The sequence below is a fragment of the Varanus komodoensis genome, unplaced genomic scaffold, assembly GCF_004798865.1.
Source record: "Varanus komodoensis strain SLA01 unplaced genomic scaffold, ASM479886v1 scaffold9, whole genome shotgun sequence".
Lineage (NCBI taxonomy): Eukaryota > Metazoa > Chordata > Lepidosauria > Squamata > Varanidae > Varanus > Varanus komodoensis.
In genome coordinates, this window is record NW_025336598.1 from 35,095,347 (window position 1) to 35,122,526 (window position 27,180).

At 41.0% G+C, this 27,180-nt stretch overlaps 2 protein-coding genes across 7 annotated transcripts in view; one reads left to right on the top strand and one right to left on the bottom strand.

Moving 5' to 3' along the window:
• The window catches only part of PKP4 (plakophilin 4), a 125,819-nt gene extending 101,944 nt beyond the window's left edge, over positions 1-23,875 (bottom strand). For 2 of the 6 annotated variants that reach the window (XM_044417630.1, XM_044417626.1), the window contains exon 1: positions 19,511-20,013. In XM_044417630.1, coding sequence (XP_044273565.1) covers positions 19,511-19,613 — 103 coding nt within the window. In that variant the 5' untranslated portion in view covers positions 19,614-20,013. Of the gene's footprint in view, positions 1-19,510; positions 20,014-23,698 lie in introns of those variants that run through there. The other 4 variants (XM_044417629.1, XM_044417628.1, XM_044417625.1 and 1 more) reach the window with 4 other exon arrangements.
• Positions 23,876-24,174: 299 nt separating this feature from the next.
• Positions 24,175-27,180, top strand: part of CCDC148 (coiled-coil domain containing 148) — a 199,771-nt gene continuing 196,765 nt past the window's right edge. The window contains exon 1 of the mRNA XM_044418431.1: positions 24,175-24,191. The gene's annotated coding sequence lies outside the window, so the exon portion shown is untranslated. The remainder of the gene's footprint in view (positions 24,192-27,180) is intronic.

The window sequence follows — 27,180 nt, forward strand, 5'->3', positions numbered from 1 at the left end:
CCGTCAGCAGCCTGGCAGCTCTATTTTGAACCAGTTGAAGTATCTGGACCGGATATTAAATCCTTTGAACTCAAATGAAGAACTTACTGGGGCTGTTCACACATAACAAGAATCACTGCAGCAGTCACCTTTCTTATCTTCTGCCCTGTGTTCACACATTCATTAGGTAGCTACTCAAGAGTAGTCTCTAGGTGCCTCCTTCCCCCGCCCCTCCCGAAATGGTGGCACGCATCCTATCAGCCCAGTAGCAGGAAACCAATCCTCCTGCAAAATGCTCCTGCCTGTATGTTTCCCCGGGCATGTTCTCAGTAAAACCTTCTAACCCTCTCCCTTGCTCCACAGAAGCCGTGCACTAATTAGGGTAGCACAGTGGCTCCATAGCTGCACCTGAACAGTGAGCAGGTACCATGCACATCTGCCCCCTACGGTCACTGCTGTTAGAGGTACTCCTGATCCTCCTCCTTCGTGCATGCTCAATGCTGCCCTATTACCATGTCCACTGCCTAGCTGATCACTCTTTGTGTGGGCCATTGGGCGGACTGTTCACCTACCTGGTGCTGCTTGTCTACACATGCACTGGCTAGGCTGCCCACCTCATGCCCAGCCTGGCTAATTGCCAAGATGTCTAGCTTGTATGGCAGCACTGTGCTATTACCTAGTGAGTCCCTGTCCTTAATGGGATATGTGGACAGTGTGAGACAGTTCTTTTTCCACCAATTACAGGGATAGACATACTCATTAACTTTATTAGTACTCTGTATTGCAAAGCAGGTCCTGACGGGCCCACCTAGCGCAATAAAGCACTGTATTTTAGAAACGTTTAGCCTTGATCTGCTGAAAAAGGAAATGAGGAGAGACATGTTCATGACTACAACTGGGGATGGTCCTATAATCAGTTATACTTAGGGGCAAGGAGGGTAACGAATCAAAACAAAACAAAACTTCACTGCCTCTATTCAGTCTTGTGTGTGCTACTCAGCAGAAATTTTAGGGTCATCTACAGCCTATACTATGCTTTACCTAAGGATGCTGTAGTCCAATTTATGGCCCACTGTAACACACTTGATAGAGATTCCAGGATAAAATCTCTTGCATCTACCAAAACATCAACTCCAGTGCCATAGCAGATGAATCTGGTGTTCTCAGAGCACAGGCTGGTCTAGTCTTATGGGACAAGTTTCAGTTCGTATAGTTCTAGGATGATGCTTGCACAGGTTTATGCATTCACATCTGTGCTAGACCCTTGTCTATTTTGGGTTATAAAAGCCAGCAGAAAGGCTCCCTGGGCCTGGGACCTCCTTATGAGTACTCCATGCTCTCTGAAAAACACTGCTAAGGAAGCCAACTGTGAATTGGGAAAATACTGACTCCCCTGACCATCTGGACCCATTTCAGTCTGGCTTTAGGCCTGGTTATGGGATGGAAACTGGGTTGGTTGCCCTGCATGATGACCTGTGCAGGGAGAGTACGTCCCTGTTGGTTCTCCTGGACCTCTCAGCAGCTTTCGATACCATTGACCATGGTATCGTTCTGGATAGGCTGGCTGAGTTGGGGGTTCAAGGCCCTGCTCTGCGGTGGTTCCACTCCTACTTGGCTGACCGATTCCAGAAGGCGGTGCTGGGGATTGGGGCTCTGCGCCATGGCAGCTTTGCCATGGAGTTCCACAGGGTTCCATTTTATCCCCCATGCTATTTAACATCTACATGAAACTGCTGGGAGAGGTCATCCTGAGGTTTGGGCTGTGGAGTCATCAGTACGCTGATGACACCCAGCTCTGCATCTCTTTTACATCAAATCCAGGTGAGGCCCTGGAGGCCCTGAACCAGTGCCTAGCCAGGGTGATGGGCTGGATGAGGGCCAATAAATTGAAGCTTAATCCAGACAAGATGGAGGTCCTACTGGTAGGCAGTTTAGCCTCCCAGGTAGGTGTTTCTAACCCTGTCCTGGACAGGGCTGCACTTTCCCTGAAGAATAGTGTGCACAGATTGGGAGTGCTCCTCGATCTAGAGCTGTCCCTGGAATCTCAGGTGGCACCAGTGGTGAGGAGTGCTTTCCTTCAGCTTCAGCTGATCCATCAAGGGCACCACTATCTGGATAGGCAGTGCCTGGCAGCGGTGACCCATGCTCTGGTAACTCCCGATTGGTCTACTGTAACGTGCTCTATGTGGAGCTGCCCTTGAAAATGGTCTGGATAGTTTTAACTGGTCCAGAATAGAGCCACCAGGGACTGGCAAGTATGAACATATAACGCCAGTTCTTTTACACATACACTGGCTTCCAGTTGAAGCCTGGGCCCAATTTAAGGTGCTGGTGATGACCTACAAAGCCCTAAATGGCTTAGGGCCTGGCTACCTGAAGGAGCATCTCCTTCCATATGTGCCTGCCCGTTCCTTAGGATCTGGGGCAGACGTCCTTCTCTGGGTGCCCTCCCTGAAGGAGATTTGGAGGATGACTACCAGAAGAAAGGTCTTCTCTGCCCTGGCACCCTGGCTGTGGAATTCACTCCCCAAAGAGGTTCACCTGGCACCGTCACTTTATTCTTTTCGGTGCCAGGCCAAAACCTTTTTATTTTCCCAGTGACCTGACTGTTTTAATTGGGGTTTTATTATTAGTTAAATTTTAGGATGCTGTGTGTGTTTTTTTTAAATTACATTTTGTATTGTTAAACCATCCCAAGACTTTGGTAATGGGACGGTCTACAAAAGTTTTAGATACATACATACATACATACTAACAATTTGGTGCCAAATGCTTGCCACCTGTGCAAGGTTCCTGAGTGGGTTGTGGCCAACTGGTTCTGGGCTCTCTTGCATGAGACTGATTATCTGGATACATATCAGATGTGGTTCAGGCCAGGTTTTGGCACAGAAACAGCTTTAGTCATCCTGTAAGAAGACCTATGTTGGGAAAGATGCAGGGGGAGTGAGACCCTGTTGGTACCCCCGATTCCTCAGACACTTTTGCATACTATTGGCCATGCAGACTGCCTGAACTGGGAGTGGAGGGGTTTAGCACTGCAGTGGCTCCACTTCTGCTTGGATGGTTGGCTGCACAGGGAGGTGCCTGGGGAATATTGCTTGGTTCCTACCCCCGCAATTCCATTCAACATCTACATGAAACTGTTAAGTGGGACTGCCCAAATTTTTGCATTGTACAGTCATCAGTATGCTAATGACATACAGCTCTACTTCTCCTTTTCATTATAATCAAGTAAGGCTGTGGATGTGCTAAATTGCGTGGCTAAAACAATGGACTGGATGAGGGCTAATAACTTGAAGTTCAATCCATGCAAGTCTGAGATGTTGGTGGGTGGTGATTTTGACTGGAGATAATTCAAACTTTTCTGAATAGCACTACATTCTCTTTAAAGAAGCAGGTTTGCAACTTGGGGGGTCTTCCTTGAGCTGTCTTTGACACTTGAGGCTCTATTCATCCCAGTGGAATGGAGTGATTTCTATCAGCTGGTGGCTAAGCTGCACCTGGGCAGAGATAGCCTGATTTTTACATGCTGGCAAACTTTAACTTAGATCACTGAAATGTACTCTACACAGAGCTGCCCCTGAAGACTGTTCAGAAGCTGCAACTTGTGCAAAATATGGCTGTCGGATTAATAACTGGCACCAGAAGGTCCCAGTATGTCAACAGTCATCTTGGTCTACTTGCAGTTACCACCTATACACTTCTGAGCCAACTTGAGGTGCTGATTTTACTCTATAAAGCCCCACACTACATGGGACCACAAGAACGGATAGAATGCCTCTTCTTATCTCAATCTACCTGGAGACTATGTTCCACATCTGGGGCTTTCCTCCAACTGCCATTTCCAAGGGAGGCCTGGAAAAGGAATCTAGGAAAGTCTTCTTAGCAGTAGAGGCATGAGGCCTGTGTACTACCAACACTGTCTTTTTGGTGTCAGGTTAAAACCGCCCTCTACTCTCAGGAATTAATGGCATATGTCAGTTTTTTTAAAAAAAATCAGTTCAAGTTTTTATTGAACTTGATTTAGATGTTTTGTTTTAAATGTAATGTATTGGAAAATTACAGTGTGCTACATTCTGTCTGTATGTTTATTATCATATTTGATAAATTGTTGTGAACTGCTTCACTCTTAGGCAGTATAGAAATGCTAGCAATAAAGAAGATCTGGGAAAAAAATTACTTCTTTAGGAGTAGCCACACATCTGCATTCGTGGTATTCATGATATTGTGGAGAATAAAATGATGAAAAACACGATCTATCTTGAATATTTAAGTAGCAGAACTCTGGATTTACTTGAGTAACTCAGCTAAAAATGATTTTTTAAAAATTAACCATTTAGCCATACCCACTTATCATATAAATGCTTAAGAGCCTTGCAAATCCTCACTAAACATCCAACCATAACATTGGCTGGTACAGGCTGCATGTGGAAAACTGATAGCAGAATGGTGGGTATAAAATTGCATTTCTATATGGCAGCCTCATTAATTTTATTCAGATAGCAAGCCAGACAGAGCTAAAAGCAAAACAGCTCATGAACACAAGTAAGAACACACATAATAACTTATTTTCTAGCTCCTTTTTTCTAATGTACAACTAGCAAGCTATAGCCAGCAGAGTTTCTGAATGTGCAAAGAATGGTTCATTGAACCCAAACTAGAAGCTATTTCCAAGAGCCCTCCTTTCGAGTAACTGTGAACCCCACCCCTCTGGGGGTGCACCTCTGGAGATGGGCAGGTTTCCTAGCTGTATGGAGGCCAATTAGTTAGCTAGCCCTTCTCTCCCTATGCTGTGTCATGGGGTCAAGGATTGGTCCAAGCACGTCCAAGCACCTCCTTTATGTTTCCCTCCCAGTACTTCCAGACTCTATAGGTTGCCAGAGTCTGCCTGAACACCCGAAGACAGTGGACTTGAGATAAGTTCTTTCTCTTTATTAAGTCTCTGGGTGGCTTACAAAAAACAAAAAACCCAAAACAACCATATACAACAAACAACATACTGCATCTGATAAATAATGATAAAAATCAAAGATAAAACCAATTAACTGCTAGAATATTGGGAAAATAAAAAGGTCTTCACCTGATGCTGAAAAGAATAAAGTGACAGCACCAGGCAAACCTCCCTGGGGAGCACAGTCAGGGCACCACCACTGAAAAGGCCTTTCTCCAGGTAGTTTCCCTCCTAATTTCCTTGAAAGAGAGCTCCCCGAGAAGGGCCTCTGCCTCAGATCTCAACAGGTGGGCAGGCACATAGGGAAGAAGGTGCTCCTTCTATCGGTAGACCTCATTTCCCAGGCCTCACCATCCTCATCAGAAGAGTCAGTGTCACCCTGGCCTTGAAACACTTGCCAAAACAACTGTCTCTTTCATTTCCCAAACCATGTTAGTTTCACATGAATTGAATAAGTCTATCCCATCCAATTTTGCATCAGTCTACTTTAAAAAACCAATGATTATTATATTACATTTCTATGCAGCCCATAGCTGAAGCTCTCTGGGAAGTTCACAATATTTAAGTCACCCATCCAGATTTCAAAGCTCAAAACCCTCCCTGCATTTTCATATACACTGTCCTCTGACATAAAATTTTGTATGCAGTTCATATGCCTCCTAGAGGCTGCACAGCAAAGTTCAGAAAAATGTGCATAGCTGCTCCAACTCATGTGTTAGTCCAGGAAGTGAGAATCAGGTTGTTCGGCTTTAAAATGCAGCCCCCACAGGATGGTCTGAAGGCACATGAGGCAGCTATCCTGCTGAAACTAAGCAGGTCTGGGTCTGTTTAGAACATGGAGGGGAGATGACCTGGGAACTTCATGCAGCCACCTTGAGTTTCATGATGGAAAGAAGGTGGGATAAAAGTGTAATAAGTACAAAATGAAATTCTCTTCTACAGCTAAGAAGAAGCATCTGCTCTTTTACCTTAAATATAGGAAGATAATAAATACCTGTGTGAACAGCTGAATTTTCCTTTACTGTGCCTGCTTGTTTTGCTCCACTATCAACTTCTTTGTGTATTCACTTGATAAAATACATAATAAGGAAGTAGAAAATATGATCACTCTTGGGTAAGGATTACAAATTTCAAACAACAATTTATTCTGAAGACACAGCTAACACTAACTGGACACTGGTTTGTGTACTAATACCTGCTCTAGTAGCTTGGAAATATAGCCAGTTTGCTAGCTTATAACTCTGCTGCATTCAGCCATGTTACATTACTGGAAGGGCAATAACACCCAGGACAGACAACTGAACTATTTTACAGCTATGTACATGATTAGAACCATTTAAAGGAGATAATACAGGTTGTTATCCTATGCGTATTTGATAGAAATTTGTCGTACAATCCTTATTTTTATCTAAACATGCATAGGACTGCACCTATATTTTCCTAAAATGATTCTAGAACACAGTATATAAACACAAAGTGATTTTCGTAATAGATTTATAATACAAAGATTTGTTCTATTAACTGGCAAAAAGGAATCAAAATCCAGGTTTGTCACACTTAGTAAAATATACTTAAAAATTTAAAAATGAGGCCTTCCAGTGTTACCCTCAAGTTTGTAAGGTACATAGCTAAACAGAAGTAAGAATTTTAAAAAATGAATTCCAAAAACCTATATGGAAATGAGATTAAGTAGAACAAGAGATTCCACCCTACTTCCATGTGTCAGTACTTGCAACGTAGACATGATTTGTCAAATAATAAATGAGATTATACAATTGGGGTATTAATCTCTAAAAATAGGAAAGAACTTCACCAAATATAATTCTTTTTAGATGCTATTTACCACTATTCAGGAAAACAAAATATGTACAGGGATAGGCAATAATTGTTATAAATGTGGCTCCTCCTCTGGAGTCAATGTGTACTTTGGCTCCAGAGTAACTTAATTCATAAGTGACTCTACTACTATGCTAAACAGAATCAAGATCAGTACAAACCATGACTGTGGAATCTAGAACATATTTTATTCTATTATTTCAAACATAATAAATACACATTGCCAAATATATTTTGGTTTTAAAAGCCAACATCTGAAAAAGGGTTTTGGCCATGCACACAGTCCCTTTGCTTCTATCCCTGTGATGGGAAGAAATTCTTCCATTTATTCATTAGTTTCTCATTTCATCCGAACCATGGAACAATCCAAGAAATGAGTCTTTGGTTGGAAGTTGGCAACTTCTGGCTTGTTCTAAAATCATTTAAGTATTTAAGTTCCTGGCTAGTTTGCTCCCTTTGGGAAGGGGAATTGTGGTTGCGCTTGAATACCTTGAAATAATTGTTCATTTATTGATTGCTGTCTATTTGCCTGTACCTTTTAGATGGAAAGAGATTTATTCTCTCTATTGATCAACAGCTTGTGACAATTTAGGATATAGCATATAAGATGAAACAGAAGAAAACAGAAAGACTGTAAGGAAGACAGATAATTGTCACATTAAAAATGAGCCTTTTATTATGCATTAAATAATGATATAGTATCACCTAGTCATTGACAGAAATATAGTGCAAACATTTACTGCTTTTAGTCCTATTCAGCTGTAGAAAGTAATAAGAGTATTTGCCTGAGGAAAATGAGTATGTGATAAATAAAACTATTTATTTTTTCTAGTGACAATTATTTAATGTGTTTCGTTCCTTTACTGCTACTAGTATAATTATGCAAACATATGAAAATTTTAAATGCAAGGACTTTGCACTTTTGTGTTAATAAAAAACCATACACTCACAAAAAATGGTTCCTTAAATCAATGCATATTCTTGTTAAAGTGCTATATTAAGCATACTACCTTAAAACAGCAGGTTAGGGTTGAATATCTAAGCTGCTTTTATTATTATTATATTATTGCATTACATTTCTATATTGCCCATGGCTGAAGCTCTCTGGGCAGTTCACACTGTTTAAATCACCCATCAAGAGTTCAATCAGGCCTGACTCTGCTAAGCTTCCAAAATTAGGCAGGATCAGGCACTTCAGGCCTGAAGTACAGTGGTACCTTTGCCGACTAACTTAATCCATTCCAGGAGTCTGGTCGTGATCCAAATTGGTCATGAGCCAAGTCAAATTTCCCCATAAAGTTCAATGTAAATAAGGTTAATCCATTCTGTAATTTTTTTTTAATCACAGGGAAGACAAGCGTGCTCACAGGCGTGATGGGGGGAGACGGATGTGCTCGCAGGCATGCTCCAGGGGAGAGGGGTGGGATCACAGCAATCTCTCCCCCCCCCCCCCAAGCATGACCATGATTGCACCCATCTTCCCTGCACGAGCGCGACTGCGATCACGGCCATCTCCCCAACCCCCCTCGAGCACGATCACAGCCATCTCCCCCTCTGTGCACGACAGCGATCGTGCCTGTGCAGGGAAGATGGGCGCGATCGTGATCATCACCCAATGCAGAGTTTGCGACCTGAGGAAAAATTTTTCTGAAATTTCTGTTCGCGACCCGATTTGGTCATGAACTGAGGCGTTTGAGAGCCAAGGTACCACTGTATAATGTTAGATAAAGAATGTCTAGCTTAAAGCAAGTGAAGGTACACACACTCAAAGTGTCTGAATTTAATTCAGCATCATTCATTAGCCAAATATAATTACGGGTAGTCCCTGGGTTATAAACAACCACTACTTACAAACTGCCATAAAGTCGAATAATTTTTAAAAATTACTGCAGGAAATCATCATCACCATAGAGAGAGGAAACAGAAGGGTAAAGAGGGAGGCCTCCAAAGCAGGCCTTCCTGTCCCACCCATCCAGAGAGGGAAATGTCTCTGATATTTCCTTGCTGCAAAGAGGAGGGTACTTTCTCATGTACATAACAGGCCTAATCCATCTATTCCTTCATCCTGATGTACTTGATTGTCTGAGGGACCTGGAAACTGTCAGCTGTCGCAAACCAGGCTTGGACCACAGATAAACCCTAATCTTGGCTGGCACTTGTTCCAGCTACTGCAGCAGGTACAGTAATCTACTTTACCAGCTTTGGATGTGAAGTGAGCACTAGCCTCAGATGGATCCTGCAAAGGAGGGCTCACCTACTCTCTTCTTGCTCACTTCTAGTCCTTCCACCCAAGCACCACAAAATATGCCACTTCTTGAGCTTAGAGGGAAGGTGAGGAAGGGGGACAGGGGAAGTCAAGCTGCTTCTGGGACGGCAAAGAGTGGGTATATAGGGAGGGGACTCAGGTATGTCTCTTTTATCAGTGATACAGTTTCCTTGAGGTATCACAGTATAGCAGATGGCGGGGAAGGGTGGAAAAAGTTTCCATCGTGAGCCGCCAAGTCTAGTCACGCCCAGAACAATGAGTGGACCAATCATGTGAAAGCTGCTGATGCGGAGCAGCAGCAAAAGATAGCAAGTTGCTCATTTCTGCACAAAGACCTCTGGGACCCCTGAAGTGGGAATTATGAATCGTTTTGAAAGAACTTGCCTATGCTCTTGCATAGGCTAATTGTCTCTCAACACCATTGTAAGTTATTAAGTGAATAACCAAACCACCATGAGTTACTAGTAGGGTGTGCTGTTTTATAGTCCAAACAAGGTCCTTATGTAAAATTAGCTTTCAATTATGATCTTAAGTGAGAATCTGCATCTAAAGGTCTAGTAGTGATTTGCAAGTACCTGCAACATGGTTATGGTTAAAGTGACTGCATGTAGCCTGGCATTTGGAAGAGAAAAAAGCTAGACTGAAAAAATGCTCTTAATTTATTAAAACACAGCATGTGGTGATCAGAGTTGGAGTTTACACACCATTAAAAAGCATTTAATGACTGTGGAAATTTGTACAGAAAAAAAGTAAAATTTAATGTAGCAGTCACACAAAACTATTCAAGAAGCTATCCATCATTTTAGCCACAATTCCATTATGCTACAGTGATTGTTAGTGAGAAAGTTCTGCTGATAAAATCAATAGCCAATCTGAGATGCTTTCTATCACGGTAATAGTGCAGAAAGTTACTTAGATAACCATGAGAACAGGCAGCATAAGTGTCCAACTTTGTAATAGCTAGTCAAACTCTTGATGCAATGAAGGGCCTCTTAAGAAACACATAGAAGCTGATTGCAATGGATAAGTAACTTTACTGGCTTATACTGCTAAGCCACACTCTTTGGACTGGCAAATGAACAAGCTCTATTAAGTTTATACCAACCTGTACCCCAACCAATGGCTAAAATTGAAGAACCATGCCAATCCTTATCATATCTAGAATTGCTTGCTATGTTTCTGTTGCACCCTGACAAAGATTGCTATTCTCTCTCCAGCCTGCTATATCTTGTATTTTTTATTGCAAACACGGAACTGCCATTTATTAAATGTCTAGATAATGCTTGGCTCTATAAAATACATGTGGTATCTCTGGGTACTTCTGCGATATAGCTAAATATTGAAGACTTAGAGTTGTAACCGAAATCTATATTTTTGTTGTTGAAGGTTTTCCACATAAAAGAAAAAGGTAACTAAGCAACCAGCCTCAATCTAAATACAGCAGTAGCATAGCTAAATCTGTTACTAAGCATCAAGTCCATACAGGTTAAGTACACACAAAATCTCTGCATGAACCCCCCCCCCGCCCAACTCACTCTCTCTGTCTCTCTTTCTCTCTCGGCTAAGAATTCTTACCTAAAGATATAACATACAGGAGCAAATACAAAACAGTTCTAACTTTTTTTAAAAAGCAGCTATACGGAATAGGACAGTGCTACTGACTGATGGAAGAACCTCTTGTGGAGAGGTCCTGCTCTGTGTGTATCTTCATGTATGTTCTATCAGTTTGATGAAGCATGACAAACTGTAAGATGCATTTATAAATATGGCGCACTTTGCCTGTAGTTCCTGTTCATGCTTATTTGGAAATACATCATACTAGACTTAATGAACCTTACTTCTTAGTAAATATGCATAGGATAGCAATGTTAGTTCTAGTGGTATGTGAAGAATCAATTTTTGCTGAAAATGATTATGAGAATTTAGACATATAAACCAAAAGACAAGCGAGTCCTCTTCAATGAAGAACTGGCCTCCATTGCTTTTCCTCTTAATTTGTTGAATAAATAGTTATAAACCTTAAACATATTTACCAAGAAGTCTAGTGGAGTTTACTTCACAAGTCATCCTTAGGATGACAGCATTAAAACTTTAAGCCAAACAAGGTACAGCACTTGCGAAAGAGAGTTAACTATTATTTGTTTCTGTATCTCAGCTGACTTTAGGAGAACCACAGATGAAACGTGAAACTACCTCAGTGTCTAATATAGCCAAATATAGATGCGTAACTGAACATAGACTTCATGGCTCTAAGAACAGCCCCTTTTTTCTTTCCACCATTTTTACTTTACTATTTTGCCTGATGGCATTCTGAAGCACTGAAAAGCTTGTCCAATATTTTGTAATTTTGAGTAGCCTAATAAAGATATTATTCTGATATCAATTTCAAAACATGAAAACATAAAAACATTTTTAAAAGTTATGGCCAGGAATACTAGTAAATAACTGCTACTCCGATCATATCTCAAGTGTTTCATGTAGTGTATTTTTCTCATTCCTAATTCCAGCATTCATCAAACTCACCCTAAGCCCTGTTCAAGACCTCACTGATTCTAAAGTCAGGTATAGAATGTGAAAGCTAGCCTTTGGTATATGTGCACAGTACATGTGTGTCAGCAGAAGGTGGTTGGTGTCAGTAAGCATAGTGGTGGAGGCTGAAGGCCAGTGTTTTAGTTACAGTTTCCACTTGATTTGACAAATATTAATAGCATCTCAAATCACCTCTGTCTTTCAGGCCAATGAATGGCACAACTGACCAGCTATTACAGAGCATGCATAGACATATGAAAATGCAGATAATTCTACTCAGTCAGCAATAAATATTGTGTCATCCTCAGTACAAATTGTGGTAGAAGTCAATAAAAAGTACCTGGGTGTGGCTAGTGCTGAAATAATATTGGATTCCCTTATCAACTACAGTTACAAGATTGGGACAAAGTTTTGCCCTTCATGGCACAGATTTTCAACCTGCTTTCACTACTTTAAGTTGGCATTAGTGCTGATGGCAATGCTAAATTGGGTCCCTCTTAATTATGGTTAGAAATCAGGACTGGAAACTACATCAGGTGAAGAGGTAACCCAACTTAGTCTTAACTAAGACTAAAGTTAGTCTGTGCTATGGTCATGTTTAACCTGATGTCATTAAACATGGAAATGAAAATTCAGAGCAGATAAGAAATGGAAAACGACATAGTCTTGATTTCTATTTCTACTGCAAATACTTCAACCATTATTGAGAGATTGTAGGTACAATTCTGTATTGTCCCCACATAGGTCTGACACCACTTAAAATGGACAAACACTGTTCCTTCTTCCTTTCTACTACTGGACTGTATCAGCTGGTACTGAGTCTCTTGCCTATCACGGATGAAATAGTACCAGGAGGCGACCATGAATGCACAACAGTTTTTCACCCAAACTAAGAGTCACAAAACAAAAACAAAACACCTATCTTCTACTTATGAAGATTTTAAACAACTCTGGCTACTGGCAAAACTCTGGATTTTGATCTGGTACATAATTAAGCTCTAGACAGACTTTTCCTAAACAACTGAACCAAGGCCAATACATTTGTTCTTACAAGAACAGATAAACTACTTAGTCTTTGTAGCTAACTTATGTGGTAGGAATATTGGAATCCATCATACTGACCATCACACATAACCTAAACCTTTACTTAGAAAAAGAATAGCATTTTTCTAAAAGTCACCAAGCCAAGATGCTTATCCTAGGTCTCTAACAAGTACAGTGGTACCTCAGCTCATGAATGCCTCAGTTCACAACCAAATTGGACTGCGAACAGAAATTTCAGGAAAAAATTCCCTCAGGCTGTGAACTCCGCATCAGGTGACGATTGTGATTGTGCCCGTCTTCCTTGCACGAATGCAATCATGGTCCTGCTTGGGTGGGGGGGGGGGATGGCTGCGCTCATTGTTGTTCTTTGTCACTTTGCTTCAATTTTTTGTGATTAAAAAATATTTACAGAACGGATTAACCTTATTTACATTTATGGGAAAACTTGACTTGGCTTACAACCAATTTGGGTCACGATCAGAGTCCTGGAACAGATTAAGTTCATGAGCCAAGGTACCACTATACTAAGAAATTACAGCTGCAACTTTACCTATAGTTTTATGAAATATAATTAAAATACTATTTGATAATTTGAACTAAACAAATTATTATAGCAATGTGGACGAACAGTAATGCTATCTCCTGACATTTTCTTACTGTTAAAGCAGTTGTGAGAGCTTTGCATATCTATCAGAGCAACAGTACTGGAACAGCAGATGTTTAACCCCCCTCTCAATGCTGTTTTCTTAACCATTTCTTCCTCTAAAACTGCTATTAACTTGGTAGAGTGAAACAGGGCAGGGTTAAAACTTTCATCCCAATGCCATTGTTCTGATCAAAGACCAAAAGGGTGGAGAGACAGGATGCAGAGGAGAAGAAATATTCCCTCTGAGCCAAATTTCTCATTTTAATGGCATCTGAATTTGTTCCTGATTCAAAAACAAAACAAAACAAAACCAAGTTTCCAACAAACTTTGCATTAAGTTGACAGGACATGCAGACAGCCTTTTAGACTGATTCTTTTACTAAAATTATTATACTAGAACTGACCTTACTGATCTACAGCTATAATCTTAGATGCTTCACCAGCAAGTAGTCCCATCAAACTCTGTTACTTATTCGGGAAACATATGAGCATACATACATACAGATTACTTGTTTTGTTTCAGTAGCACATACACCCATTTAGGAAAGATGTCTCATTTAAGTTCGCATAGTAAGCATTTGAGAACATAAGTTTATACTAATGGTTCAGCAAGTAATTGAAAGGTATTTGAATACTCTTTATTTAGAGCTGATGAAGCTCAATCTTTACAGTATAATCAACCAGCACATAACAGCAGATGTAGGGCTGGTTCTTGCATGACATGGCATATTTGTTCCTGTGAGATGGCTTCTCATGTTGCACTAATAACCTAGGTACTATGAAAGTTGTGTGGTTATGTGGCATTCACAACTAAGTGCAGAGAGAAACCATACCATGCATTCCTCCTAATCTTCCTGTCATACACCTTCCTGAAGCAGCAAACACTCTATCAGCATAATGTAAGAACCAGTTCTGAGACTAACCAGAGGAATAAATTAGGATTTAGCCTTGTAAAATTGGCAAATACCTGCCAATTATTTGTGACTTAGAGAACTATTTCTATTTCACAGGTATTTCTTACCAGTTAAAGCACTATCCAAAACAGAAATAGCTCAGAAGTATTACCTTTTTTACTTAGGTATCATCTTCTATACAAAAGGAACCATTCAGATATTGCATTAGTTTCTCAAATTTGATACTATGGTGTGCTGACAACAAGCCAGGAATGTTAGAAGCCTAGAGACAAATTATTTATTTAGTTCATTTTTATACTGCCCAATGGTTGAGGCTCTCTGGGCAGCTAGAAAAAAAGTTAAAATCAAACAAAAATTAAAAAGACATACATGCAAATTAAAAGAACAAAACCAAAATTGCATTTTCTATTATTCAGCACAGAAGCACAGCAACAATACAGACATAAAATGGGATATATAAAAACAAAGTTTAAATGTTAGATTGTTAAAATGCTGGAAAAATAAGGTTTTGCTCTATTGCCAAAAACAATACAAAGTAGGAAGCAGGTGAATTTCTTTGGGGAGCACTTTCCAAAATCTGTGTTGGAATGGAGCTACCCTCCATTATGGTAGCTACTTGTCTCACTTCCTTTTGAAGACCCCTGGAGATAACCTCAGGTTCAGGGTAGGTATATCTGGGATCCAGTTTAATTAATTCAACGTCAATGAACCAGTTTCACATGGGAAAAAGAAAATGCCTGGGTTGTTAGTTAACACTAAAAGCAATGAGTGTGGGCCTACTCATCCCCACAGTTGTCAGTTATATTCAAACCAGACCAATTTCTGAACATATACATACTTGTTCCTGACTCTAGGTTTCCCTCCAGGAATTACAGGTTTTAATACCACAGTGACAAATATCACGTACAGCAAAATTACCATGCCAGGCTTTAGAACAGCCTTCCCAACCTGATGTCCTTCAGACGTGTTGGGCTGCAACTTCATCATCCCCAGCTGGGAGAGTCATCCAAAATGCAGAGTACCAGGTTTAGAAAATCTTTTTTAGAATCTAGAATTAGTATCCCTTTGACCCCTTCATTTCCTTGACCTGGCCGTTTCCTTTCTACAAATGCAGAGCTCCCTCCTAGTTCATCCCCATTCTACTATCTCCTTGACTCCTCTTTATTTCTACTCCATGTCTTCTTCATGAGTTTTTCCTTGGGTCACTGATATTCAATCCACTGCTTATGTTACCCTCAAATATTTTAGCTTTTTAAATTTTGATCAACTCTCTAACATTATTTTTCTTTCTCACAGCATATAGCTCCGTATTATGTAATCCAGTATTCAAACTCTATGCAACTCCCCACTCCTATCAGCAAACAGTATCTGTCACAGCCATCCCCTCCTTTATCTTGTCCCATTTCTCCACTTACAGTTGTGAGAGGGAATTGCAAGTACCAGTGGCACCTCATCACTTTTTATCCTGGTCATGTTTAATTATGGCCGGATTTATTGGAAGGGGAGACCACTGATCAGGTCAGCAGCTTCTGTAATCTGCACAGGCTGTTGAGAAGCAATGTTGAAAGGAAGAAAGCACTGTGCAGTGATTGTGGAAGACACATCTCGTGTTCTTTTCCCCCTCACAAGCTCTATCCTACTTGCTGCTGCCAGGTCCAAAAGAGAAAACACAAAATTCAAGGGAGTGGTACTTTATGCCTTCAAGTGACCCATTCTACGGGAGAGTTCTCAAATAGCCTCAATTATTTTCTTAACATGAGAGGCACTTTGTGGTAGCAGAGAGAGTTAAATGTGATTATCTTGCCTCTGCTATCTTGAGATACCACTCTTATTGGAAAAGTCTTAGTAATTTCAAACAGTAGGCTCCCTGCCTGTCTATAGGATTCAGCAAGTTCCAGAATGTTCTGATCACTGAGGCAGGCTACACCTATCTTAAGCGCTATGAAATTTCTTCAAAGCACCTCAATAACTTGCTTTGTCTTCTTTTTCATAAGTCTCATTCTCAACTGATACTATCGTGGTTCAATCCCTGCTACATTTCCAGCCAAATTAGCAATTATCTTTCTCAGAAGTTGTACTGAAAACTATCCTCTTTCTTGTACAACTGATCAGGAAACTAAACCTGCTCCTTTAGCATGATATAAATAAAATTAGATGAGTTTTGATTTCAGTTATTGGTTGTAAATGTTTATTTGGTGTACTTGCAAGCATTATATAAAAATAATAATAAATTTGTTAAGAGGTTAAAAACTGTTTCTGAACTCCCAGTATAACAGAACAGTAAATGGAAATAATATACAGTCTTCAAAATAAGCAGAACTTCCAACTTCAAAAAATGGACCAGAAATTGAAGCAGAGTTCTTTCAGTACAGGAAATCACAACACAAATTATCCTTGGGACTTTAGTTTGCATATTTTTTTCTCTGCACTGCTACATATCTCTCTACATCTCTATTAATCCCCACTTATTTTCTCTCATTGTACCTCTTTGTATCACCACAAGTTTACATGTTCATCTCAATTTCCTGTTTTCCACCCACATCAGCCTGTAACCCCCATTATTCAGTCGCTCGCTATTTTCCCTCTATGAATCCCACTGCAGTCTTTCTACACCATTAAGGGTTTCTCTGTTCCCTAATTTTTTACCATTTGTTACTCTATCCACAGCAGCGTGAGATTTGCTAAGCAGCAAACTAAACATACACTGAAGACCTACAAATATCTGGAAAAAATAGTAGCACAAAGTCAATTGAGTAGTCTACCAAGGAGGAAATTATTTTTTGGAGTATTTCTAGATCATCCCTCCTCTCAATGGATACTTAAAGTGATGTGCCATAAAAATCTAAAGATTAAAGTACATTAAAAATACAAAACCCCCAACACATTTTAAAAACAAGGATTAACAACAACAACAACTGGCATTAACCATAAAAAGCTTAGAAGGACAATATTGCTTCCATCAGTTCCTGAAAGGAGAAGGCTAGCCTAATCAACCTGAGGACTTCCTTTATAGGTGCCCACAAGCCTCACTTTTCTAGAAGATGTAGGGCCTCAAATGATGTGATTAATAATATTTAGCTCTCATGCAGTTCAGGAGCACAAATCAATGGGTGGCTTTTTCAGTGTTTCAGAAGCCTACATTTTAATTGCCCTACCAAGGACCAACATCCAGAAACTGAGAATTTGAATCTATACTATTAATAACTTTAATCTACCTCAAACCACACCCCAACATTTTAGGTATTTTATTTCTATATCACTCAAACCACTCAAACCTTTTTGAGTGGTTTACAACAGCTCAGAAAATGCAGTCAAATATAATATAAAATACGAATAAACCAAAATTTCACTACAACTTTGAAAAAGGTTTTTAAAACATAATCAACTTAAGTAATTAAGACATAGAGCACAGAAATCCTAACTGACGACCTCTAGAACCCTAAAATGTAGGTCTTATTCACTGATCACTGTATCTCCGTCTTAGATACTCCCTGGTTTTTCGTTTCCCCAACCTACAGTTTCCTCTACAACTTCATGTCTTCTTACTCTTCTCTCTGCCTAACACCTTATAGCCATTTCCCCATTCCACATCGTTATCTCCCTTCAATCTCTCACTTATTCTTTCCCTTTCATTCCTCATATTACAGATCTATGTCCCTACGTTTCTCTCTGCACCGTTACAGATTATCCTGCAACCCACCTATTATGTTCTTTCTGCTTACCTCCTCATTTTTCCCATCTTATTTTTCCCCTGCTTCTGTCTTTTCCCTCCACCTCCCATTTCCATTTATCATTGAGTTCTGAAGTAACAGCACACAACATGGCTTTTGCTCTCCAGGCAGGCCATACCAGGAAAATAGACACAGGCAGGCAATGAATTGTGGTGCTGGCTGCAAGAGGATTGAAGGACTGGCATGAACTCCACTTGATGTTCTTGGAATCAGGCAGGAGGGGAACAATGCTAGGGTTCTTTCATCCCTGCTGCCATTTTTTGGTAAATAGTATGTTCCACAATGATGCCAGAAAGGCCTAAAATGGGTATTTAGGAGTCCCCAGGCAGAAGGTGCAGTTAGCTCTTGGGCTTGCATTGTACAATCCTCTTTACCAAGTTCTAACAGGTAGATCAAAGTATCATGTGCCCACCAACTGGCTTTTTTACTGCCACTAACTATATGAATTTACTAGTCATAGCACAATTCTTCTCCAAAAGTTATTCCAGTCTGCTTCCTAGTGCATAAAGTGAACTTGTAAACCATAGCCTTTAAGAAACAGCTGTGTCAACATACAACACTAGTTTTGAGCAGCAAGTCTACAATGATATTATTAAATCTTAACGTAGCTATCCACATTTGCTTTATTTCTTCTTACAGTCACAAAATAAGATTAAGATTCTGCAGATAAGAATCCTTGCCCTTACTAGGACCAGCTAGTAAAATGTTATTAAACTGCCAGTTAAATCACTTGTCTGCACAGAAAGGGAAAAAGTATAATTTTTTTAAGAATGTTAATAAGTGGTTTCAGTACATGATCTCAATGAATACAGTACAGGTAACACCGCCTTCTAAAGCTGCTATAATACTGACAGAGCAGATAAAAGGGAGATCGGTCACTTGGAAAGGACAAAATACTGTCTTCTCCAAGTTCCCTTTCCACTGGGTACCTCAGAGCTCTCCTGCCATGTAACTGAATAGCTGGTTTAAGTGCATTCAGCATATGCCAAAAGGATATCCTGACAGGAAAAAACACCATTTTTGAGGTAAATTATATTTTTGTTTAGTGATTTATATTGTAATAGACATTGGGTTTAAACAATAAAATTTGATACCAACAAACTGTTGTGATCACTGTCAAGTTTGCTTTAGACTTGCTACAATAATAGAGAATAAAATAATGGATTGTCATACCACAGATTAATAGAACTATTCCCTGCAAAAGTGTTTTAACTTTCAGTACAGAAAACTTCACATTGTTCTTACAAATCTTTTTTGAAGATCATTTTCCTCAAGCATTGAGGAACACTACTTTATATTTCATATACGTAGTAAAGACCAAGAATTCACTTTACTACCTGAAACACTACCTAAACAAAAAAGAGAAACTGCCACTTAAAATGCAACATCAAATTCTTTTTAATTGGGCAGGATATGGTGACATCAGAAAGAGCATCAAGACAAAGGTAAAGCTATTTTATTTTTTTTCCCTACAAAGGAAATGGCAAGCAGCAGCTTTTTAAAAGTTTTTAAAATATGATAAAAACTAGTAACAGTAATAAAACAAATACATTAAAACACAAGAAAAAACAAGAAATAAAAGCAGCCCCCAAACCAACAAGTGGACTTACATACCAAAGGCCTGATTGATTAAAAACAGATTTGCCTGGCAGCAAAAAAGCAAAGAGGCAGCAAACTCGGCCTCCCTTGCAGCCACTGAGATGACCCTCTCTTGCATCAGCACCAAATGCACCACTGAAGATGGTAGTACCAAAAGAAGGGCCTCTCTTTAATATCTTCAGTCCCTGGAAGGCTTACGCATAAGATGATCTTTCAGGTAGCCTGGTCCCAAGTGCATTACATGTCATAACCAAGTCTCCGAATTGTGCCTGGAAAAAGCCTGGCACCCAGTGAAGTTGCTGTAACAAGGGAGACATGTGTTCCTTTGTAAGGGTCCCAGTCAGCAATACAGCCACAGCATTCAGAATGAGCTGATGTTGTCCAAGTTTTCAAAGCCAGCTCCATATACTGTGCATCACAGTAGTCCAGATCAGACATCTCAGGGACCAGACATGGGTGGTTCACTAGCATCAGCTGCACAAACACACTGTTGGATACTGCTGAAACCTGAGCATCCAAACACCGAGCTGGAAGAAAATTTAAGGCTACATCAATTAGCTCATGGGAATAGCTGGTGATATACAGTGAAGCTTGAGAATTCTTGAGGTAGATGCAGATGCATGCCTGGGCTTTGCTGGCTCTGGAATTATTAAAGCATTGTCAGAGAATGGGTATAGAAAGTTCAGACTACAGATCAGCTAAGATAACTTGGGAAAGGAAGTGCATTAGGGATACACATACACGTACTTAGAAAAGGTTTTGACAAAAACCACTGCAGTACCAAAAAACCTTATTGTTTCAGGTTCCTTGCACCAATATTCAAATGCATTTTTTTACTCAGCATCCTTTACTCATACAGGAAGAATATGCTGTCTGCCAAATCACTGCTTCCCAATTATATATAACCATTACAACCATCCATCTAAATGTGTTAATACATGCAATCAGAGATATAATGCTATTGCACCAGTAATAAAACATTACATGTATAAGAGTCACCCAGGGATATTATTTGAATAGAACACATTGTTCTGTCCCCACTATCACTCTGTATTGAGCACAGGAAACATTCCAAAGTGTTCATAAAACTGCATAGCCTGTTTATATGCACGTGCAAATAAAATAGTATTCAGTACACAAGACTGCAGACCCTCTCAAAGCTCTGAAATGTAAACACTTCATCAGACTATCAGCAATACCTGTTTTGATGCAGAGTATATTATAATTTCTAAAATACTTATGAGCTGGTACCTTTCAATTAGATGTAATAGCCAAACCACTATGTCCTATTTTCAAGAACTACCCCAAACATGTCAGAACAGCAGTTTTTGTGATATGCTCTGGGACTTGCTCTGGCAGCTACTGCTACAATTTCTTCTTACCTAAGGACTGTAATTATTTTCTTTCATCTGACAGTAAGGAAAACCCCCCCAGAAAACAACTACTTTTAGATCATGTTCAGACATGCACATTATTTCCCTTTTACCTACAGCTGAACTATTCTACTGCAAACTTTCTGACATGTTTTATTTCTACCAGCCCACCCCTTGGCCCAATCTCCTCCTCACAAATATCAAGTAAAGAGGCTTTAGCAGATTGAATAGATGAATAGACCTAATAGATGTTACTACTAGACATAAATCTTAGGAAAGACTTGTTGACAATTGTTGTGTCCTACTGCATGTCTCTGTTGTTTGACACACCCAGCAGTTTAATGGTACCAGACAGTTCTCTCTGCCCCATCTCTGCTAAAACACTGCTTCTCTGTTCTTTAATCTGATGGGCATTATATGGGTGTACATGCAGTTCAGTATTGATAAGCAGCTCACTTTCTAACATTCCACAAAAGCACTATTTAAAGACATCTCCAGCTTATGCTCCTGAGTACAGTATTTAATAAAATATACATTGTACAACACTCCTTAATGACGTATGGATTTAACATGTTTTCCCCTAGTCCTTCTTTTTGCCATATTTGTCAAAGCTTTCTTAGCTATCAGCTTCCATAGCTCAGCTTTAAAATATCTAGCAAAATGTTAAAGCTCTAACCTGGATGATGCCTGAATAACAACTTGGCACAATCCCCCTAAATACTGGAAAGGAAGGAGGTAATCAGACCTTAGCATTACTCAACAGGGATAGGCCAGACCAGTCATCATCACCGGGGCCTTCAAACCAGTCTTTGAGGAAAGCAATGCAACTGGAATCTAACCCAATCCTATGTAATGCCATGTCACAGCACAGATACTGTTCCCACACTCTCTCTGCAGCGCAGAGGCTTGCTGCCGGATAGATGGTCCAGTGACCTTTGGCTGTTAGAAAGCTGGGCAAAAAGATCTGTTGCAGCGAGCTTCCAAGGCATTCCTCACATTCCTGCACTATCTAAAAGCTCCAGGAACAAACAATGTGTCCCCCTCCCACACACAGACACACACCTGCCTTCTCATTCGCCCAGAGCGCCAACAGCTTCCGTCCACACACACTGCCGTCTGTCGCACTCCTTGAACATGCAGCCAAAACCAAACAGTCACTGCTGCTGCTGCCCCCTCCCTCTGTCTTTTCCCTACAGGGTGACTGCAGAGGAACTGTAGTTGTAGGTCTGCCACTGAGGAAACCCAGGGCAAAGAGAGCATGCTACAGACTCTCTGAGGATTCGCTCCAGCAGCCTGGTTGCAAGTGGCTCTAACAAGCAAATGGGAGAAAATACAAGATGGGGGCGAAGTCGAGTGAGGGGAGACTCTGCAGGTTGAGAGAGAAGGATTTAGAGAGCTGGCAGGGGGGCAGCCAGTTCACCAGGGAAACAAGAAACAGGGGAGGGGGTTCCTCCCTCTTTTTAAGGAAGAGGTTGAAGAAGCAGGAAGAAATTTCGACAATTACAACATGGTGAAGCAGAGATGACGGAAGGGGCATGGAACTGTAAAGGTTTAAGAGACATGCAAAGGCAGGGGAGAGGATTGAAGGGGCTTATACTGACAGTCAGGGAGTATGATTTTCCTGGGGCTCGAGAGTGCAGAAAGGAAAAATGCAGTATCAGTTAGAAGGCTCAACAATAGGAAAGCTTTAAAGAAATCAGAGGATATTCATTCCTAGAGGAGGCTGAAACTAAAAAGGGAAGTAATTCATTTTAGAAAATGTTGATGGGGTGAAGGACATCAGGCAAGGCTTCCAAAGAGGAGAAGCACGAAGGTTAAGAAGAGGGAATATGGATCTCTAGGGAGAGTGGTTTTCAGGGGACATTAGTATTTTTAAATACTGCAATTTTTAAGGGAGAGGGGGTTTTTGAGTGACTGAGGGGTATATACATTTCAGGAAAAGTGGGAAAACACATTTGCAGGGAGAACATTTTCTGGGAAATTTTAGTGGAGCAACTATATTAAAAGGTAGATATTTAAGCACAAGAAGACAAACTATGCAAGGAAGGGCAAAGGAGACAACTGACAGAGGGAGAAATTTGCATAAGGGAAGTTGTTACATGAAAAAGGAGGAGTATTTAGGTGGAGTCCAGTTACAAAAAAGAGGAAAACTAATGGGAAAAATCACGGAAAGGCAGAAAGAATAGTTAAAAGACTAATGCTTTAGGTTGGAAAGGCAAGCAAGGCAAACGTATTTGGTGAAAAAAGATGAAAAGCAACGGAAAAGGTTACTTAAAGGGTACATTTAAGGATGGAAGCGCGCGAAGAGGTTAAGTAAAGGAAACAAGCTATACAGCACGGTTGTTAAGGACACGAGGGGCTGAATAAGCGAGGTAGGAAGGGATAGGCAGCGTAAGTACAGAGGGTGGCGATGGTCAAATGAAGCTGAGGAAACATTTACCGGGGAGACACTATTAATGGAGCAAAACGCATTTTAAAGGGGGGGGGGGGCTGGACAGGACGGGGCGTAAAAAAAAAAATTGCTTAACGGGACGAGAATTGGGATTAGCAGGCTCAGAGGAAGCAGGTACGCGAGGAGTAGTGGTAGGGAAGAGGCGAAGGAGAGGAGTATTCCAGAGTTTTGGAGAAAAAGCAGAGGAGGTAGGCAGGATGGGCGCAAGAGAGCTGAAGATTTCAGAGAGGCCCCACCAAAAAAGGCCACCTTGCTCCCTTCTTCTCAGGAACAGCTCCGGCACGCTGCCCCTTTCGGCGTTCCCCTTCTCCTTCGCCCTCCGCAGCGTTAGTGCCGTGCTACCCGTTCCCTAAGAGAGGCTGAGAAAGCTTCACTCACCGCGTAGACGGAGGGGGGGCGCCCCGCCTGCGCTGGGTCTCCGTGTGCGCGGAGGGGCCGCAGCCGCCCCGCCGAGAAGGGCCCTACCCCGGAGTGTCCATGGTAATGGTGCTAATGTGCCACCGCCGAGCAGCACAAAATTCTCCTCCACCTCCTCCCTCGCAGGCTCTCCGCTCGCTTCTTCCCGCCCCTTGCTCCCCCCTCCTTTCTCCTCCTTAGACGTCAACAAGGCGCCCAGCCCTGTGCTTCGCCCCGAATGGCTGAGCGTGCCTCAAGAGGCGTTTCCATTGGCCCTTGGCTCGTATTAAATCAGCCAATGGCGGCGCGAACTGAGGTTGCTACGGTTACCGATGCTGTGAAGAGACCGGCGGAGTGGAAGGGAGAGGAAGCTGCAGTTCCTTCAGGCCAGGCGGGGTGTAGTGGTTGTGCTGGGGTTGCGCTTGTACTTCTCTGTACTTTTCTGTGAGGGAGATCAGAGTGGGCACTGCCGTGGGTAAGGAGGAGATGAAGCCAGAGGGAGGGAGGGAGGGAGGATCGCGGTAAAAACAGCGAGTAGCTCGGGGAGAAGTAAGCTTGCAGCCCGAACTTGTGCATGTTTACTCATAAGTAAATCTGGCTTTTTTTAAATCGGGTTTGCTCTCCCAAAAGTGCTTGTGAGATTGCAGCATTTAACCCTTTTTATTTCCCGCCCCCTGTGTCCCTCATCCATAATATCCCTCCCCAGTACCTTCGGAATAATTTCTGTGATACACACGTTTTTTTACAGCCCCGTTGCGCCTATTGTTGGTAAATGAAGAGAAGGGGAAAAGGAGATATGCAATAAACTGTAATTTTCTGGTCTTTAACTGCTAGCGATAGTTCAGGTATTTTAAAAAAACAGACTTGTAAGAGGATTTATTCAGGATCATTGTGTTTAGTTTAGGTACCCCTTTAACCATTTATTAATATTCTTGATCAGAGTCTTTATGCTGTGGTAAATGAATGGATTTCCCACCTCACACCTTTCAATGTGTGCTTCTGGTATTTGTATTAATTACTGTAGCTGTAGAGCCAGTGGGTGGTAGTTATTTTAGATTAAATAACACGGAGTACACTTGTGTTATCTTTGCTATCCACATCACACATGCCTACTGTTCTTAGCTTTTAGAACAAGCCCCCTCTTTTTTTTTAATATATTTACTCCTGGTAAATCACTGTTCCTGAGTATGCAGCTGTGGAATTGTTATTCTTGAAGTTTCTGCTTGTTCATTACCTGTAAAAGAGGGCAGTGTATCTATGTTTCTAAAGGAGTTCCTTTACATGCATGAACACTTATTACACAATGTATTTCATTTTGAGCTATTCAATATGCTCATATGTTATATGGCAATTTTGTTATTCTGTAATACAACCTTGTGTGTTTTAAAATCAGATGGCCAAATCCAGACTGTGTGCCTATGTTAATTCCTTCTTGATTGTTAAAACAAAAAATTCCATGTACTGTTTCTACTCAACCTTCCTTGATTGTCTATCAAGATACTTGTACTAGATGTTGGTGAATGCATTTGAGTTGCAGTTATTCAACATTAAGTATAACCATACCCATACTTAGATTTAACATTAAATTTTACAAGCTTTATAATGGGGAATAGAGCAGACAGAGAAGCGCCTTCAGCAGTGTGTAATAGTAGAGAAGGGTACTAGTGAAAGACTACTGGAGGGGGGGCAGTGTTACAAACATACAAAAATAACCTGCTTCTCATCTGTGGAATGCTGGAAATTACAACATGTGTTTATAGTGCAGGGTTTTGACTTGGCATTTGTGCCTTTCTCCTGCAGTAATATAATTGTTATGCACTAACCATTTGAGGTTGGAAGAAACCCAGGCACCTGGTTGCCTAAATATTTGATAAGAAGTCTAAGAACTTCAAAATTGTCTGGCAGCCTATGATCAGAGCTAATGACTATTGGATGAAATAGAGTAAGATGTTGTTGAGGGAAACTGCATAGAAGGATGCAATCCTGTACTTTAACTTTACTGGCTGGGATTTGGCAGAAGTCCTCCTATGTTGGCAGAATACCAGATATGCTACTGCCAGGACAGATGTGTCAGACAATTACATCAGATAATCCTTTCAGGATACACAAGTGGGATGGGTGCTTCTGCTGGTGTGTATGATGTGGTCTGTTGTCCTGCTGGGATGCTACCCAGCGCTGCTGATCTATCCAGCAAAATAGACTATGCATCCATTGGCTACCTGAGCTGCCAGGAGGAAAATGAGAAGAGATGCTAAGCAGAAACTGGGCTGTTGGTTGGTCCAGGAGTGTCTTTCCTAGCATGAAGTTATCTCATGAAGTTTAAATTGGGAGCCCCTGCATGTAAATATGTGCAACTCTACCTGGCTAGGACTCTTCCTGCAACCTCTTCAGTTCTGGCATCTATGACGGAGTCCTGAAGTGATGGGAATACAAATGCCCCCTAATCTGTAAGTTTCCTGTCAGTTGCTGTAGCTAAATGCCTCTGGAACTCCTCTATGGAGCTTGCAGTGTTAATTCAGGTCCCAGGAGCTGTCTCTGTTTTGTCCCTAGCATCTGTTCTTTTTAGGATATTTTTGCTAGGCATGCAAAAAGTGATGAGGACATGTTCTTACGATTCCCCTTTGCTGGACACTCCTGCTTGTCACTAATCCACTGTATCTCATTGCTTTTACTGTGTGTTTGCCCTTATCTGCTTTGGCCCTCAGGTGCACAGCAGAAGAGATTTTGGTTCTCTGGAGGAGTCTTGGATCCTTATCTTTGAAGTGTTGCACATGCTTTCCACTGGTGTCCTGACCAAGGGGCAATGTGAATTTTCCATTATTTGGATGCTCTTTTGTGTGTGTTTGTCGTGCACTCCAAAATACTGTTTCAGGTGGGCATAAGGGGAGTAAGGCTGCCTAGAAGTGGCGGTAGTGGGATCATTGCTGACTGTGCCATTGGGGCTGATGGGGCACTGCAGTATCACCCTTTGTGTTATGTGCTTGTTGATGTAGAAGTGTGTGCTGTGGATACAGTGAGTTTATTGGCTCCATCTTCTGTTTGGGCATTATAGTACAGTCTTAGTGATGGGCTTTCCAGGGTGTCTGGGAAGGCATGTGTATCTTCTTCCACCCCAAGACTGAGTATGTATAAGATACAGCAGCTGTTCTACTGATGCAGCAACAGTATATTTCTTTTCCAGCATAGTTGGAAGTATAGGATTCTTCTGTAATTTTCCTACTTTCCTTAAAAAAAAAACAAAAACTTTCTTTAGGAAGCCTTCCAAGTGACTACATTAAAAAGAACTGCAGCTTGTGAAACAGTTTCTTGAAGCTTCTCATGACAAGAACAGACAGAGGGTGAATCCATTCCTGATTGTTAAGATTAGATACCTTATGACCCTCAAGGAACAAAATTTAGAAAGTGAAGTTAGATTGATTACTTATGGCACATGCATTCCTAAGGCCTGATGCAATATTGTAATT